The 14,333-nt window shown below is 46.0% G+C and overlaps 1 protein-coding gene and 1 long non-coding RNA gene across 2 annotated transcripts; both read left to right on the forward strand.

The window, feature by feature from the left end:
* Window positions 1-868: 868 nt before the first annotated feature.
* LOC119320550 lies at window positions 869-1,378 on the forward strand (the record flags this gene model as incomplete). The annotated part of the gene is made up of 1 exon (XM_037594605.1): window positions 869-1,378. A coding segment is annotated over one exon (510 nt), but the record flags the coding sequence as incomplete, so codon positions are not given.
* Window positions 1,379-1,425: 47 nt separating this feature from the next.
* On the forward strand, window positions 1,426-12,019 carry LOC119320145. Its single transcript, XR_005154822.1, has 3 exons — window positions 1,426-1,812; window positions 2,080-2,252; window positions 11,585-12,019. It is a non-coding gene; the product is annotated as an uncharacterized LOC119320145 (long non-coding RNA).
* Window positions 12,020-14,333: the final 2,314 nt, after the last annotated feature.

Raw genomic sequence — 14,333 nt, forward strand, 5'->3', positions numbered from 1 at the left:
GAATGTTATAAATGTTAATGTTAGATGAATTAGAACTAGTTTATTTTTAGTAAGAAAATTTAGGTATATGAGATTATTTGAACTAGTTGAATTAATATAACTAGTTTATTTTTAGTAAATGCTTAGTTGAACTAGTTGAATTAATAGAACTAGTTTATTTTTAGTAAGAAAATTTAGGTATATGAGATTATTTGAACTAATTAAAATTTAGGTATATGAGCTTATTTGAATTAATAGAACTAGTTTATTTTTAGTAAATGCTTAGTTGAACTAGTTGAATTAATAGAACTAATTTATTTTTAGCAAGAAAATTTAGGTATATGGGATTATTTGAACTAATTAAAATTTAGGTATATGAGATTATTTGAATTAATATAACTAGTTTATTTTTAGTAAATGCTTAGTTGAACTAGTTGAATTAATATAACTAGTTTATTTTTAGTAAGAAAATTTAGGTATATGAGATTAGTTGAACTAGCACTACTGGAATCAGGGAATTTGTCGTCTGCAAATTCTTTGCCGTCAGCTAGCGGACGGCAAAGACGTTCTTTGCCATCAGCTACCAAGAAGCTGACGGCAAACAAATGTTGGACGACAAAGAAGGTCTTTGCCATCTGTCATTTCTTTGCCGTCCGCTGGTTGACGGCAAAGAATCTTTGCCGTCCACTGGCTGACGGCAAAAAAGGAAGTGGCATCCACTAATGAAAAAACTAACGACCACTTTCTTTGCCGTCTGCTAGCGGACGACAAAGAGCCCGAAAGCAGATGGCAAAGAAAATAACCTAACGTATCTAACGGCCGCCCCCGGCACCCACCCACCCACGACCCACACAGCCTTGGGCCCCACCCACGATGCACACACGCCCAACCCACGCGCACACACACCCACGTTGGATCCCATCTCTCTCGTCTTCCTCGATCCCCTTTCTCCACCCCACGCCGCCACCAGATTTCGGCGATCCCCGCCGTTCCCCACCGCCCAGCTCTCCTCCCCGAGGTCACCTCTCCCTGCTCACCATCTCCACCGACCGGTTTCTCTCCTCGCCCAGGAGAGTCCCGCCTCCTCGCCGCCAAGGCCGCCGCCGCCCGCCGCCTCGAGCGGCGCCGCCTCCTCCTCGAGCACCGCGCTGTAGACCTCGCCTCCCGCGCCCTTGCCGCCCGCGCTGGCATCGACGCCACCCACGCGCGCCGCCTCGCCGTCACCCGCGACATCAGCTCGACCAACGGCGAGATCGAGGACGCGCAGCAGAAGGCGGAGGAGTGGGACCGCTTCTACGAGTCCAAGAGGAAGGAGATGGAGGAGTTCCGGCCGTCATCTCCACAGCCTCCATCCACCCCGGCTGTAGCCACTTCTCAATCCCACGAGCAGCCTCCTGGCCTAGTTCCTCGTCACCGTCCTCCTCCCGGTCCCTCTCCACCTCTGCCTCCACCTGGTGGTCCCAGAGGCGATGATTCCCCGTCGCCTCGGCCGCCGTAGAGCTCTGCGAGGCCGCCACGGGTGGTGGAGACTCCGTCCGCGTCATCGAGACGCCGCAGCCCAACTCAAGTGTTAGCCCCAACTTGATTCTGATGAATTGATGCTTGATTCTGATGGTCATGGTGTGCTGCTTTGCATGTTAAGTTCAGCGTGGAGGTGCCTCCCTTGATATGCAGAGCAGCGGGTTGCACTCGGACGACGCCGGGATCGGGGCTGCGGAAGCCAGGAAGGCCGACCTCATGGCTAAGAAGGCCAAGCTGGACGAGACCCTGGCTGCAGCCCGCCAGTTCAGAGCACTGCTTCGGCAGTAGCTCCAGAAAGCCTTCGCGTCACAGGTTAGGGATCAAAAGGCAGCACAAAACTGACTAGTTATGTGGTACAAGCAAAACGACATTCATTAGCTAGCTCATCAATCGCTTCGGATTAAGGATGCAATGCAAGTGTGGCGGGCTAGTGGACAGTAACATAGTAGTACAAATGTAGTGTTACTTTTAGGCAAATGTTGAGCAAATTTTGAACTAATGGATGAGTTTCGTGGGACGAAGCGGGCTGCCACTTGCACTCCTACTGATGAAACGAACTTCAAATGACTCTACATGCAGATACATGCTTTTTATTTCAGTCTTGTTTAGAGGAGGCCCCGGCGGCGTCGAGCTGCTGTTGCTGCGGGCACAGCAACGTCGGCGTGGTCGGGATGGTCGCAGCCCTTCAAGATTCTCAACGGCGGCGTCTCGGCACTGATGGCAGAGTCCACGGCGAGCATCGGCGGGTACAGGTTCAGATCATCCATGAATTGGTAGTTATTGGTCATATTTAGTTGCATTTTGGTCAGTCCGGTTGTGGCTATGGAGCACTTATTTTGGTCATGTGCTAGATCTGTCATGTAGGAGTATTTGGCAATGGATATTTGCTCATACAGAATTTTGATAATCAACTAGGAATTACAATTAGAATCAAAGCAATGCTACTTGTACTCCTTTCATGATAAAAAGGCTACTCGTAGGACCCTTGTAGGAGACCATCCTCAAGATCGACGAGAAGATGAGGTCTGGACCCTTGTAGGAGACCATCCTCAAGCAGCGCTAGATGTAACTTGAGTGCTTCAAACCCAATCCGTGCTTGCTCCTCTTAATCATCTAGATTATATTAATTAATACTAGCTACTGAACTTCTTGGATTATGTTAACAATTTTGATGATGGGCGTCCATCTATTATATTAGTAATTTGATTTTGGTAGTACCACCGGTGGAAAAACAGGCTTCCGTCCAGCCCCATAAGTCGCGAAGCTGTAGGAACCGCGACTAATGGGACCTTTAGTCGCGGTTCTGGAGGTGAACCGCGACCAAAGGCCTGGGCCCAGGGCGCTCGGTGGCCAGCTGGCGCACGTGAGGGTCTTTAGTCGCGGTTGGCCAGGACAACCGCGACTAAAGGCCTTCGGGCACCTTTAGTCACGGTTTGCCAGGCCAACCGCAACTAAAGCCCCTACCCTATATATACCCATCCAGCAGCCAACACTTAGCCATTTGGAGCCATTCTCTTCACAAGTGGGTGTAGGTTTGCTTTTGGTTCCTCTTATGCACATAAGGTGTTTGATGAAATGCCCCAAGAGCATGAAACAAACATGACATGAAGTGTTGGAGCCACACTCCTCGATCGCGGTTAGCAACTTGATGAACCTTTGATGTGTCATTGATAAAATATGCATGTGTGCAGTTCATTGTTTAATTTATATTGTTTGTAGCTAGTTAGTTTAACAAATGCATGATGGTTAATTATATATTTTATATTATAATAATGCAGATGAATCGGCAATGGATGTACGGTAACCGACTCTCCGGCGAGTTCACTACGGATTTGAAAGATTTCCTCGTAGTGGCTAATGCGAACAAGCAGGGGGGTTTTGTTATCTGTCCATGTGTTATCTGTAAGAATCAGAAGGGTTACTCTTCCTCAAGAGATGTTCACATGCATCTGCTTCGGCACGGTTTCATGCCAAGCTATAATTGTTGGACCAAGCATGGAGAAAGAGGGGTTATAATGGAAGAAGATGAAGAAGGGGATGATTTCATCGATGAAAGCTATCTTGCTCATTTCGGTGATACTTTCATGGAGGATGCTGAAGGTGAAGGGGAAGGTGAAGAAGAGGCACGTGATGATCCCGTTGATGATCTTGGTCGGACCATTGCTGATGCACGGAGACGCTGCGAAACTGAAAATGAGAGGGAGAATTTGGATCGCATGTTAGAGGATCACAGAAAGGCGCTGTACCCCGGATGCGATGATGGTCTGAAAAAGCTGGGCTGCACACTGGAATTGCTGAAATGGAAGGCAGAGGCAGGTGTAGCTGACTCGGCATTTGAAAACTTGCTGAAAATGTTGAAGAATATGTTTCCAAAGGATAACGAGTTGCCCGCCAGTATGTACGAAGCAAAGAAGGTTGTCTGCCCTCTAGGTTTAGAGGTTCTGAAGATACATGCATGCATCAACGACTGCATCCTCTATCGCGGTGAATACGAGAATTTGAATGAATGCCCGGTATGCACTGCATTGCGTTATAAGATCAGAGGCGATGACCCTGGTGACGATGTTGAGGGCCAGAAACCCAGGAAGAGGGTTCCCGCCAAGGTGATGTGGTATGCTCCTATAATACCACGGTTGAAACGTCTGTTCAGGAACAAAGAGCATGCCAAGTTGTTGCGATGGCACAAAGAGGACCGTAAGTCGGACGGGGAGTTGAGACACACCGCAGATGGAACGCAATGGAGAAAGATCGACAGATGGTTCAAAGATTTTGCAGCTGACGCAAGGAACATAAGATTTGCTCTAAGTATGAATGGCATGAATCCTTTTGGCGAGCAGAGCTCCAGCCATAGCACCTGGCCCGTGACTCTATGCATCTACAACCTTCCTCCTTGGTTGTGCATGAAGCGGAAGTTCATTATGATGCCAGTGCTCATCCAAGGTCCGAAGCAACCCGGCAACGACATCGATGTGTACCTAAGGCCATTAGTTGATGAACTTTTACAGCTGTGGGGTGGTGTCCGTGTGTGGGATGAGCACAAACAAGAGGAATTTGACCTACGAGCGTTGCTTTTCATAACCATCAACGATTGGCCTGCTCTTAGTAACCTTTCGGGACTGTCAAATAAGGGATACAATGCATGCACGCACTGCTTACATGAGACTGAAAGTGTACATTTGCCAAATTGTAAGAAGAACGTGTACCTTGGGCATCGTCGATTTCTTCCGAAAATTCATCCAGTAAGAAAGAAAGGCAAGCATTACAACGGCAAGGCAGATCACCGGCCGAAGCCTGCGGAACGCACTGGTGCTGAGGTATTTGATATGGTCAAGGATTTGAAAGTCATCTTTGGAAAGGGTCCTGGCGGACAATCAGTTCCGAAGGGAGCTGACGGGCACGCAGCCATGTGGAAGAAGAAATCTATATTCGGGGAGCTAGAATATTGGAAAGTCCTAGATGTCCGCTCTGCAATCGACGTGATGCACGTTACGAAGAATATTTGCGTGAACCTCCTAAGCTTCTTGGGCGTGTATGGGAAGACAAATGATACAAAGGAAGCACGGCAGGACCAGCAACGTTTGAAAGACCCTGATGACCGGCATCCGGAATGGTTTCAAGGTCGTGCCAGCTACGCTCTGACCAAAGAAGAGAAGGTCATCTTTTTTGAATGCCTGAGCAGTATGAAGGTCCCGTCTGGATTCTCGTCCAATATAAAGGGAATAATAAACATGGCGGAGAAAAAGTTCCAAAACCTGAAGTCTCACGACTGCCACGTGATTATGACGCAATTGCTTCGGATTGCTTTGAGGGGGCTCCTGCCGGAAAATGTTCGAGTAGCCATTGTGAAGCTATGTGCATTCCTCAATGCAATATCTCAGAAGGTAATCAATCCAGAAGTTCTACCACGGTTACAGAACGATGTGATCCAATGTCTTGTCAGTTTCGAGTTGGTGTTCCTGCCATCCTTCTTCAATATTATGACGCACCTCCTGGTTCACCTAGTCGAAGAGATTTTCGTTCTCGGTCCTGTATTTCTACACAATATGTTCCCCTTCGAGAGGTTCATGGGAGTATTAAAGAAATATGTTCGTAACCGTGCTAGGCCAGAAGGAAGCATCGCCAAGGGCTATGGAAATGAGGAGGTAATTGAGTTTTGTGTTGACTTTGTTCCTGACCTTAAGCCGATTGGTCTTCCTCGATCGCGGCACGAGGGGAGACTAAGTGGAAAAGGCACGATCAGAAGGAAATCAACGATATGTATGGACGGCCATTCTCTGACTGAAGCACACCACACTGTACTGACCAATTCCAGCTTGGTGGCTCCGTACTTTGAGAAACACAAGAATATTTTACGCTCGGACAACCCGGGGAAGCCTGAATCCTGGATTAGGAAGGCCCACATGGAGACTTTCGGCAGTTGGTTGAGAAAACATTTAATGAATGACAATGATGTTGTAGATTAGCTGTACATGTTGGCCAAGACACCATCTTCGACTATAACGACTTTCCAAGGGTACGAGATAAATGGGAATACATTTTACACGATCGCCCAAGATAAAAAGAGCACCAACCAAAACAGTGGTGTCCGCTTTGATGCAGCAACCGAGAATGGGCAAAAGGTCACATATTATGGTTACATAGAGGAGATATGGGAACTTGACTATGGACCCTCCTTTAAGGTCCCTTTGTTCCGGTGCAAATGGTTCAAGCTAACAGGAGGTGGGGTAAAGGTGGACCAGCAATACGGAATGACAATGGTGGATTTCAACAATCTTGGTTACCTTGACGAACCATTCGTCCTAGCGAAAGATGTCGCTCAGGTTTTCTATGTGAAGGACATGAGTAGCAAACCGAGGAAACGGAAAGATAAGAAAACGATCAGTACATCATGCGATGATCCAAAGCGCCACATTGTTCTTTCAGGGAAAAGAAACATCGTGGGAGTGGAGGACAAGACAGACATGTCAGAAGATTATAATATGTTTGCTTATCGTGGGTGTTTTTTTAGGGATCGAGAGGGGACGGCGAGGGTTATAAATGTGTTGTCCTCGCCTCCCCTCTCCGTGACGCCGTCGTCTGCCGCCCCGTCTCGCGCTCTACCGCGACACCCTCTCCCACCCCTTCCTCGCCCCCTCCTTTTGCCACCGCCCTTTCGCCACCGCCACCGCCACCGCCCCCCTTCTTCACTTAATTAATTTGTTTTTACTACATGTTTTCAGGACTGACATAATGGCGGACGATAGAGCTGACCCGATTATGGACAACTATGATCCGGACGGTGAAGCACATATGTTCGGCATCATAAACGGCGATATTCTATATGTGCCGACCGGAGAAGAAGAAGATGATATCTCTTCTTATCTGAACCTTGACGGTGAAGATGAAGGGCGCCGTCAGCAAGATGATGCCGAACAAACGTCGATAAACGACGATCTTCAAATGGAAGTAGCAACCACCTCCGGCGCCGAGGTATATATATACATTGAGCCTCTGGTGATACAAACTAACTGATTTGAATAAATATGTGTGTACTAACGCGCGCGACTCTTTCTTATTTTAGCCCTCGGCCGGATCGTCGAAACAATCGAGTACGTCGTCACAGCGTGGCGCAACCAAGACGATGAAACAAGGAGAAACATGCACCATCGAGGTTGTCGACAGTGCAACCGGCAGGCCGCTGGAGCCCCGCAAGAACGCCACCAAGTTTGTCAGCCAATGCGGAGCCATTGTTAGAGACAACGTCTCGATCACCGTCCAGGAGTGGAATGAGCCAAAGAAGGCACGAATTGATGGTTTCACTTTTGTCGATAAGAGAACAAAAAAAGATTGCTTCAAGAAGCTTATGGAACATTTCGTTCTACCTCCGGAATACAACAAATTCGATGAGGAGGGTAACAAGATTGAGGAAAACAAGGAGAGGAGGAGGCTAGTCAAACAGTTCGCTCTTCATAAGATGGCCGACGCATTCCGGAAATTCAAGCAAAATCTAGCCCATGACTTTGTCAAGCAGAACAAGACTCCGGATTTCAAAGGACAATATGAGAAACTGAAACATGATTGGCCAGAATTTGTGAAGCAAAAGAAATCAGAGCAGTTCATTCAAATATCGAAAAAAAAGGAAAATGCGGCTAAGAAGGAGTACAATCATGTTATGGGGCCAGGAGGGTATCGCATTTGGGTGCCTAGGTTGGAGAAGATGGAGAACGAGCTGAGGGCGCGAGGAATCCGTCTAGGTACGGAGGGATGGGACCCAAGGGCCAAAAGCTGGTGGTACGGGCATGGGGGAACGCTGAACCCGGAGACAGGGGAGTGTGTTTACCGGGGCAAATTAATTAAACCCACCCAAGCACTTATTAACGCAATGAGGGATGCTCAACAGGGGAAGATCAAGTTCAACAGAGAGAACGACGCGCTGACAAAAGCCCTCGGGAATCCTGAACACGGAGGACGTGTACGAGGCATGGGGCACATTCCGTGGAAAATAGGGTTCCCCCAGAACGATGACCCGTACGGTTACAGAAGCCGTAAGAGAAAGATGGATCGGGAAGCAGATGTTGTGGCGCGGTTGGCATCGGTAATGGATGTGATGAAGAAAACCATGAGTGTACTAGTAGCCGAAAGAGATGCAGCTCGGGTGCAGCATGAAGATCATCCAGCGGATCTCGGAAGCCAGCAGCTGAGAAGCAGCGTGGCTTCCACGGAGGCCCCACCGGCTGGTGCAGATGCACCGACGATCGAAATTACTGCACCGGAGCCTCTGGTGATCGAAATTACTGCACTGGAGCCTCTGGTGGTCGAAATTACTTCACCGGAGCCTCCTCGCTACCCCGTGGACGATATAAAGGAGATGAAAGAATGTCATCTGTATTATCCTATCGGGAACATGTCCATGAAGGTAGCCATCGGCAGTGCTTTACCATGTTTACCTGGAGCACTCCACCACAACAACCCCATTCAAGATGGCTATGCTCGTGTCATGGTGGAGGACATAGTCCAAGGGTTTGAGGACCTGGAGATTGACATTGCTACACCTGAAGGGGAGAAAAGACTTGGAGATGTCAAGCGCCATTTCATTCTATGGCAAAAGAAGTTTATCAAGTTTCCAGGCGAGGCGCCAAGGACAACAAGTCCACCCCCCTACGGTGGTGGTGGTGGCGGTGGCGGTGGTGGTGGTGGTGGTGGTGGTGGCAGTTCACCTACACCTCCGTCACGTCAGCCGACGCTGCCCCCCAGTCCACAACGTCCGGCGGGTGATCAGCCGCCGCCCCCCAGTCCTCGTCCGGCGGGTGATCAGACGCCGCCCCCCAATCCACCTCCGGCAAAGAAGCAGAAGCAGTCCTGGATTATTAACCCGGACCCTTATGTACCTAAGACCACAAAGGTACCGGAGCCATCACTGAAGCCTCTCCCCACAAGGCCTTGGGAACGTAGTGCCGAGGAAGTCGACGCGGCCGCGGCTGCTGATTTGGAGAAATGGAAGGCGGACTGCAAGAAGAAAAGAGAGCCCGAGCCCAAGCCAGTATTTTCTGATGAGCAAAAGAAGTGGGCTAAGTCATTTTTGAGCACACCGTCCCAAGCCGCGAAGAATCTGCCTAACGACTATGCACGTGAACTTCGCGGGCAGGCACTCATGTTCAAGGAGAACAAAGAGCGGGAGAAGGCCGAAAGTAAAAAAAGCGGGAAACAAGTTGCCCAGCTCGGGGAACAAAGTAAACAATCGATTGCCCCGCTTATAGTGGAAGCCTTCTGTCCGGATGCCCCCGAGATCATACAAGCTGCGGCAGCACAGGGATTGACTATAACGAGTGCCAGAGAACAAGCGGCCAACTTAGGTATTACTCTTCGTGAACTGTTAGGCCTTGATGAGGCGCCAGTGAAGGAGGTAGTAATTACATATGTCAAGAATGGGCCTCTCGTCGAGCCTGCGCAGGAAAAGGATCTACCTCCACAAATGAAAGGTCTGCTGAAATGGTACAAGGGTTACATAAAAAATAAAAACGCCAAAGAATATATTTATGCGGAAGTTAGACATGAGCATCACTTCAAACATTACTATGTACAAATTGAACTGAGTGAATTGTTCCAGCTTTTCAATCTGCGCGAGCTCGATAAATCTATCATCAGTTGCTACGTTCTGTAAGTGATTTATTAATTTCTACCCCATCTCGTTCATATTGCCTGCACTATATATATGTCCTAACTATATTGTTGTGTCCGCTATTATACATGCAGAATGAAGATTAAGGAATGCAGAGTAAGGAGCATCCATGATGTTGGGTTCATTGACCCACACATCGTTAATGGACATGTGTTGGAGCGTCACCCCGCCGACGTGGAGGCAGACCTGTGGCACTTTCTTACAAAGCAGGAACTCAAAAGTGATATTCTATTTCCTTACCATTTTGAGTGAGTGTTTCTGTCTTGAGCACATTCTCTTTTGTTTACTCCATGCATGGTATGTGGCCGGCTAATCGATGAGTTATGCATGACGTACTGTGCATGTATCGTGTCCGCAGGTTCCACTGGATTCTGCTAGTAATTAAAGTTAACACCTCAGAATGTCTCATCCACGACTCTGTGAATATGGATCCAAAGCTTTGGGGCGGCATGAGAAGAATGCTGCAGAAGTAATTATTTTCATTCATTTGCGCTCTATATCGATCGGCCTATTTCGTTCATTTCCTAATATCAAGTAACTAATTAATAACTCTCTTGTTCATTTAATTTTCTTTGCCTCGTAGGGTTTGGAGACGGTTCGTAGATACAAAGGTCGGTGAATTCAAAAAAGAGCTAGAATTCAAAATGTTAAAGGCTAAGAATGCTGGGGATATTCAGCCACCGGAGACCAATCTATGTGGATACTATGTCTGTGAGATGATCCGGAGATACACCTCTGAGCGGGTTGCGAGTGATACCAATGCTCAGAGGAATAACCTCCGGTGGATGCTTAGTCCAGAAGCTCGCTTCCGACCACTTCAAGAGGAACTAGCTGGATGGTTCAGCAGGGAAGTCCTCCATCCTAAAGGAGAACACTATTACGAGGACGTATAACTTTATATGCATTAAATCATGTATGGAAACTTGTTCAAAATTGTATATGGTCATCCGATGATATTGAATATATATTGTATATTCCTCTTGAATTCTTTTTGGTTCTAATTTCAAATTTATTTGAAATTGTACATTCATATGCATGTATGTAGTACCGTAGAATATATGAAACTCCTTCAAAATTAAAATAAAGCACAAAAGAAATAAAACAATACAAATTAAACAGAAAACAGGTTTAGGGGGGGGGCTAAAACCCTAAACCTGTGGCGGCCTTTAGTCGCGGTTGGCCAGAAGAACCGCGACTAAAGGTCCTCCGCCCCGACGGCCGCCTGGCGCCCACGTGGACGGGCCGTTAGTCGCGGTTCTTAAGCAGCCGCGACTAAAGGTGGGGGGCTTTAGTCGCGCTTATTTGGTCGCGGTTGCGCAACCGCGACTAATGGCAGTTGCGAACCGCGACCAAAGGCCTTTTTTCCACCAGTGTACCGTTGAATTTGGTTGCTGCTATTCATTTATGTATGTGAAGGAGTTTGATAATGTGCTCTTTTTTTTGTTTGCAAAATGAAGGACGCTGCATCCAGGTAGTGGGAATAGTTAGTCCTTACTATCAATGGTAGTAGCATTTTTCACTGTTGAGTGTGAGGGAATTTGATGATCATCTACTTCTGCCTATCATCTACTTCTGATGTTTTCCATGAAAGTGACACGTGATCTTCCTTTGTTTTTCTTTTAGCTGATAGTATGATAACTGCTTGCTTGGCAGAAGTTATGGTTGTGCTGTTTCTTAGGTAAATAAAGAAACTAAGATTTAGTTTGATTTGGAGCGCCTCTTGTTGTACCACAGTTCCTTCTCTTAGAGCTGTACTTGTACAGCAGGTTTTGGATTGGGAGGGGAAAATGCTCTTCCTTCAGTCTCTGTTGAAGTCAAACCCATCCATGCAAAATTTGTACTGTAGTACAATTAATGTAGATGTATATATATGCCTTGCAATTTTATCGTGCATGCCATTCAACTAACTTGCTCTTGTCCATGCAGATGGAGTAGGAGGACGAGCGGTAGCAGCAAATCAGCCTGATGATGATGGGGTGCAGAAGGCAATGGTGATCATGCTGATGGCATGAAGAAGGCTGATGACCACAATATGGACCTTTTGGCATTTAGATATGGCAAACACAGGCGGCGTGGAGACAACAACTTGGACCACCCACCTCCCTTGCCTTTTTAATTTTGGTTGTGGTGGTTGCATCACCGTCGCGGTCGCAAATCAGTATGTAGTGTGCTTGTGGAGTTGGGTCTGGACCGCAGTGTCCATCCAGTAGGTTAGGTGTTGTTGCTTCTAGATCCCATGATGGTCACCTAAGTTTTTTGTTATGTGGAGGCCAACCTTTGTGATCTTATTTGTCAACATTTGTGTGATCTTGTCTTACTTTGTGATACAAGTTGTACGATATATATGTTTTTATGGATGATCTTGTGATGTTCTTTTTTTCCTGTGGTCTGTGTTAGATATTTGTGATATATGCATGGGCTATACATATGAATATGAATTGCTGAACATACTGTAAATCAATGACAGAGACGGCAAAGAAGGAGATTTGCCGTCCGTGCATCTGGACACTTTGCCTAGAGCCGCGGACGGCAAAGGCCTGCCGTGTAGTGACGTCCAGCTGACATCATTCGGCGGACGGCAAAGGCCGGACAAATTTTGCCGTCAACAGCGGACGGCAAAGGCTGCCGTTAGCCACCTAACGGACTAACAGCGTAATTATTGTCGTCTGCTTTCTTTGCCGTCAGCTGCTGATGGCAAAGGCCCCTTTGCCGTCAGCCGCCGAAAGCAGACGGCAAAGTAGCTGTTTGCTGGATCTTACTTTATCGTCCATGTTTGCCGTCCGCGGCGGACGGCAAAGACCTTTGCCGTCCGCCGTTCATGCCTTTGCCGTCCGCCTTGGCAGACGACAAAGTAGCTGATTCCTGTAGTGTAGTTGAATTAATAGAACTAGTTTATTTTTAGTAAATTGTTAGTTGAACTAGTTGAATTAATAGAACTAGTTTATTTTTAGCAAGAAAATTTAGGTATATGAGATTATTTGAACTAATTAAAATTTAGGTATATGAGATTGTTTGAATTAACATAACTAGTTTATTTTTAATAAATGCTTAGTTGAATGAGTTGAATTAGTTGAATTTGTAAGTGTTTAATGTTTCGCCTATATGGACATAGAAAATGTCGTCTGACGACGGAAAAAATTTCATTATGTGCGAATACTGTGAAGACCAGCGCGGCCAGTGCGACAGAAATTTCGTTGTTGATGATAGGCGATTCAGCATCAAGCTGGATGAGACCTTCGAATTCGATACAGTAAGTCACAACGACAAATGTTTGTTTTCTTAATTAAGCATGACTTATATATGCTTCATTTGCCTGACTTATATTTTTTAATTTTCACTATTCTACTAGCGCATCCCCTACCATGCAAATTTTTTTGTCTTGGATAAGATAGGTTTCAATGATATGGAAACTATGGAGGTAAAGAGAGTTTAACTGAAAACTGAGCATGATTATACTTTCAACGTCAAAGTATACAATGCACACACGTACACCTATTTTAAATGCAAAACTTGGCAAGCACTATGCAAGACTTATGCATTTGAGCCTGGTATGGTTATAACATTTGATATTCGTCCGGAAGATGATATTGAAGGTAATAGAGACATATGGGTCGATGTGCAGACGCCTCCAATTCTACCATTATGTGAGTTCTTCTCAATTATATTTTTGTCTTTGATATTGCTTATTCAAAAATAATTGACAACTAATTTCTATTGACAGCTTATCTCCATTCAAGCAAACATGTCTGGCGCTTGGTACACAGGACTTACTACTGTCCCGGAGCTGAACTAAACTGCGAGGAGATAAGTCATTATGTTTCATGGCTTGAGGATCTTCATACTGTCAAGACAAATTTTCTTTCTGCAATTAGAAATGTTAGTACTCAAAACGTGCGACCAATAGTGATGGTATTGAACTACGGTCACATCTATTTAGGAATGATGGTAAGATTTTTACTATTTGCCCTCAGTGCATCTTTTGCATATATATTTTTTTTGCTAAACTTTCATTGCTAAGTATATTAATTAAGTACTATATGATGTTCTTCAACAGGGACTCCCGATGATAGTTGTGCCTCAGGGGATCGAGACTAAAGGTCGCATGTCAATTGTTAGCTTACGGCCAAGATATTCTGCATTGCACATGAATGCATTCAGGATTTCTAGAAGCGATGAATGCTTAATAGTGAAAGATTAGAGGAAAATTGTTAACGATCGCAGAGAAGTACTAGGGGGCAGCAATGAGAAGCGCAGCCCATGATTAGGAGACAGGTTCATATGCATGCTCCAGTATGATGAATTAGGAGAGCTATACATATTCTATGCTATTTTACCAGAGAGAGAGTAGCTAGCAGGAGTGATTTAGCTAGTTCATGCTGCTCTTAATTAGTACTTGTCCTTTCATGTCCGTGTTCTTCATTCCGAACTTAATCTCAAAGAGTGGTTTGCTTTTGTGGTGTTATATATGAACGCTTATAATATCATGACAATCATGTTGAACTCGATGATATTTTTGCTTCTGGTACAAGTGAATGTTTCTTCTTTAAGCTACTGTTGGTGGTGATTAGATAGCGGTAATGACTATGATGATTAAATAGTGATAATGACGACTACGATGATTTTTAGCTAGCTAGCTCTCTAGAGTATGTTCATGATATGATGCAAGAGTTTTTAT

This window comes from Triticum dicoccoides, chromosome 6B (genome assembly GCF_002162155.2).
Source record: "Triticum dicoccoides isolate Atlit2015 ecotype Zavitan chromosome 6B, WEW_v2.0, whole genome shotgun sequence".
NCBI lineage: Eukaryota > Viridiplantae > Streptophyta > Magnoliopsida > Poales > Poaceae > Triticum > Triticum dicoccoides.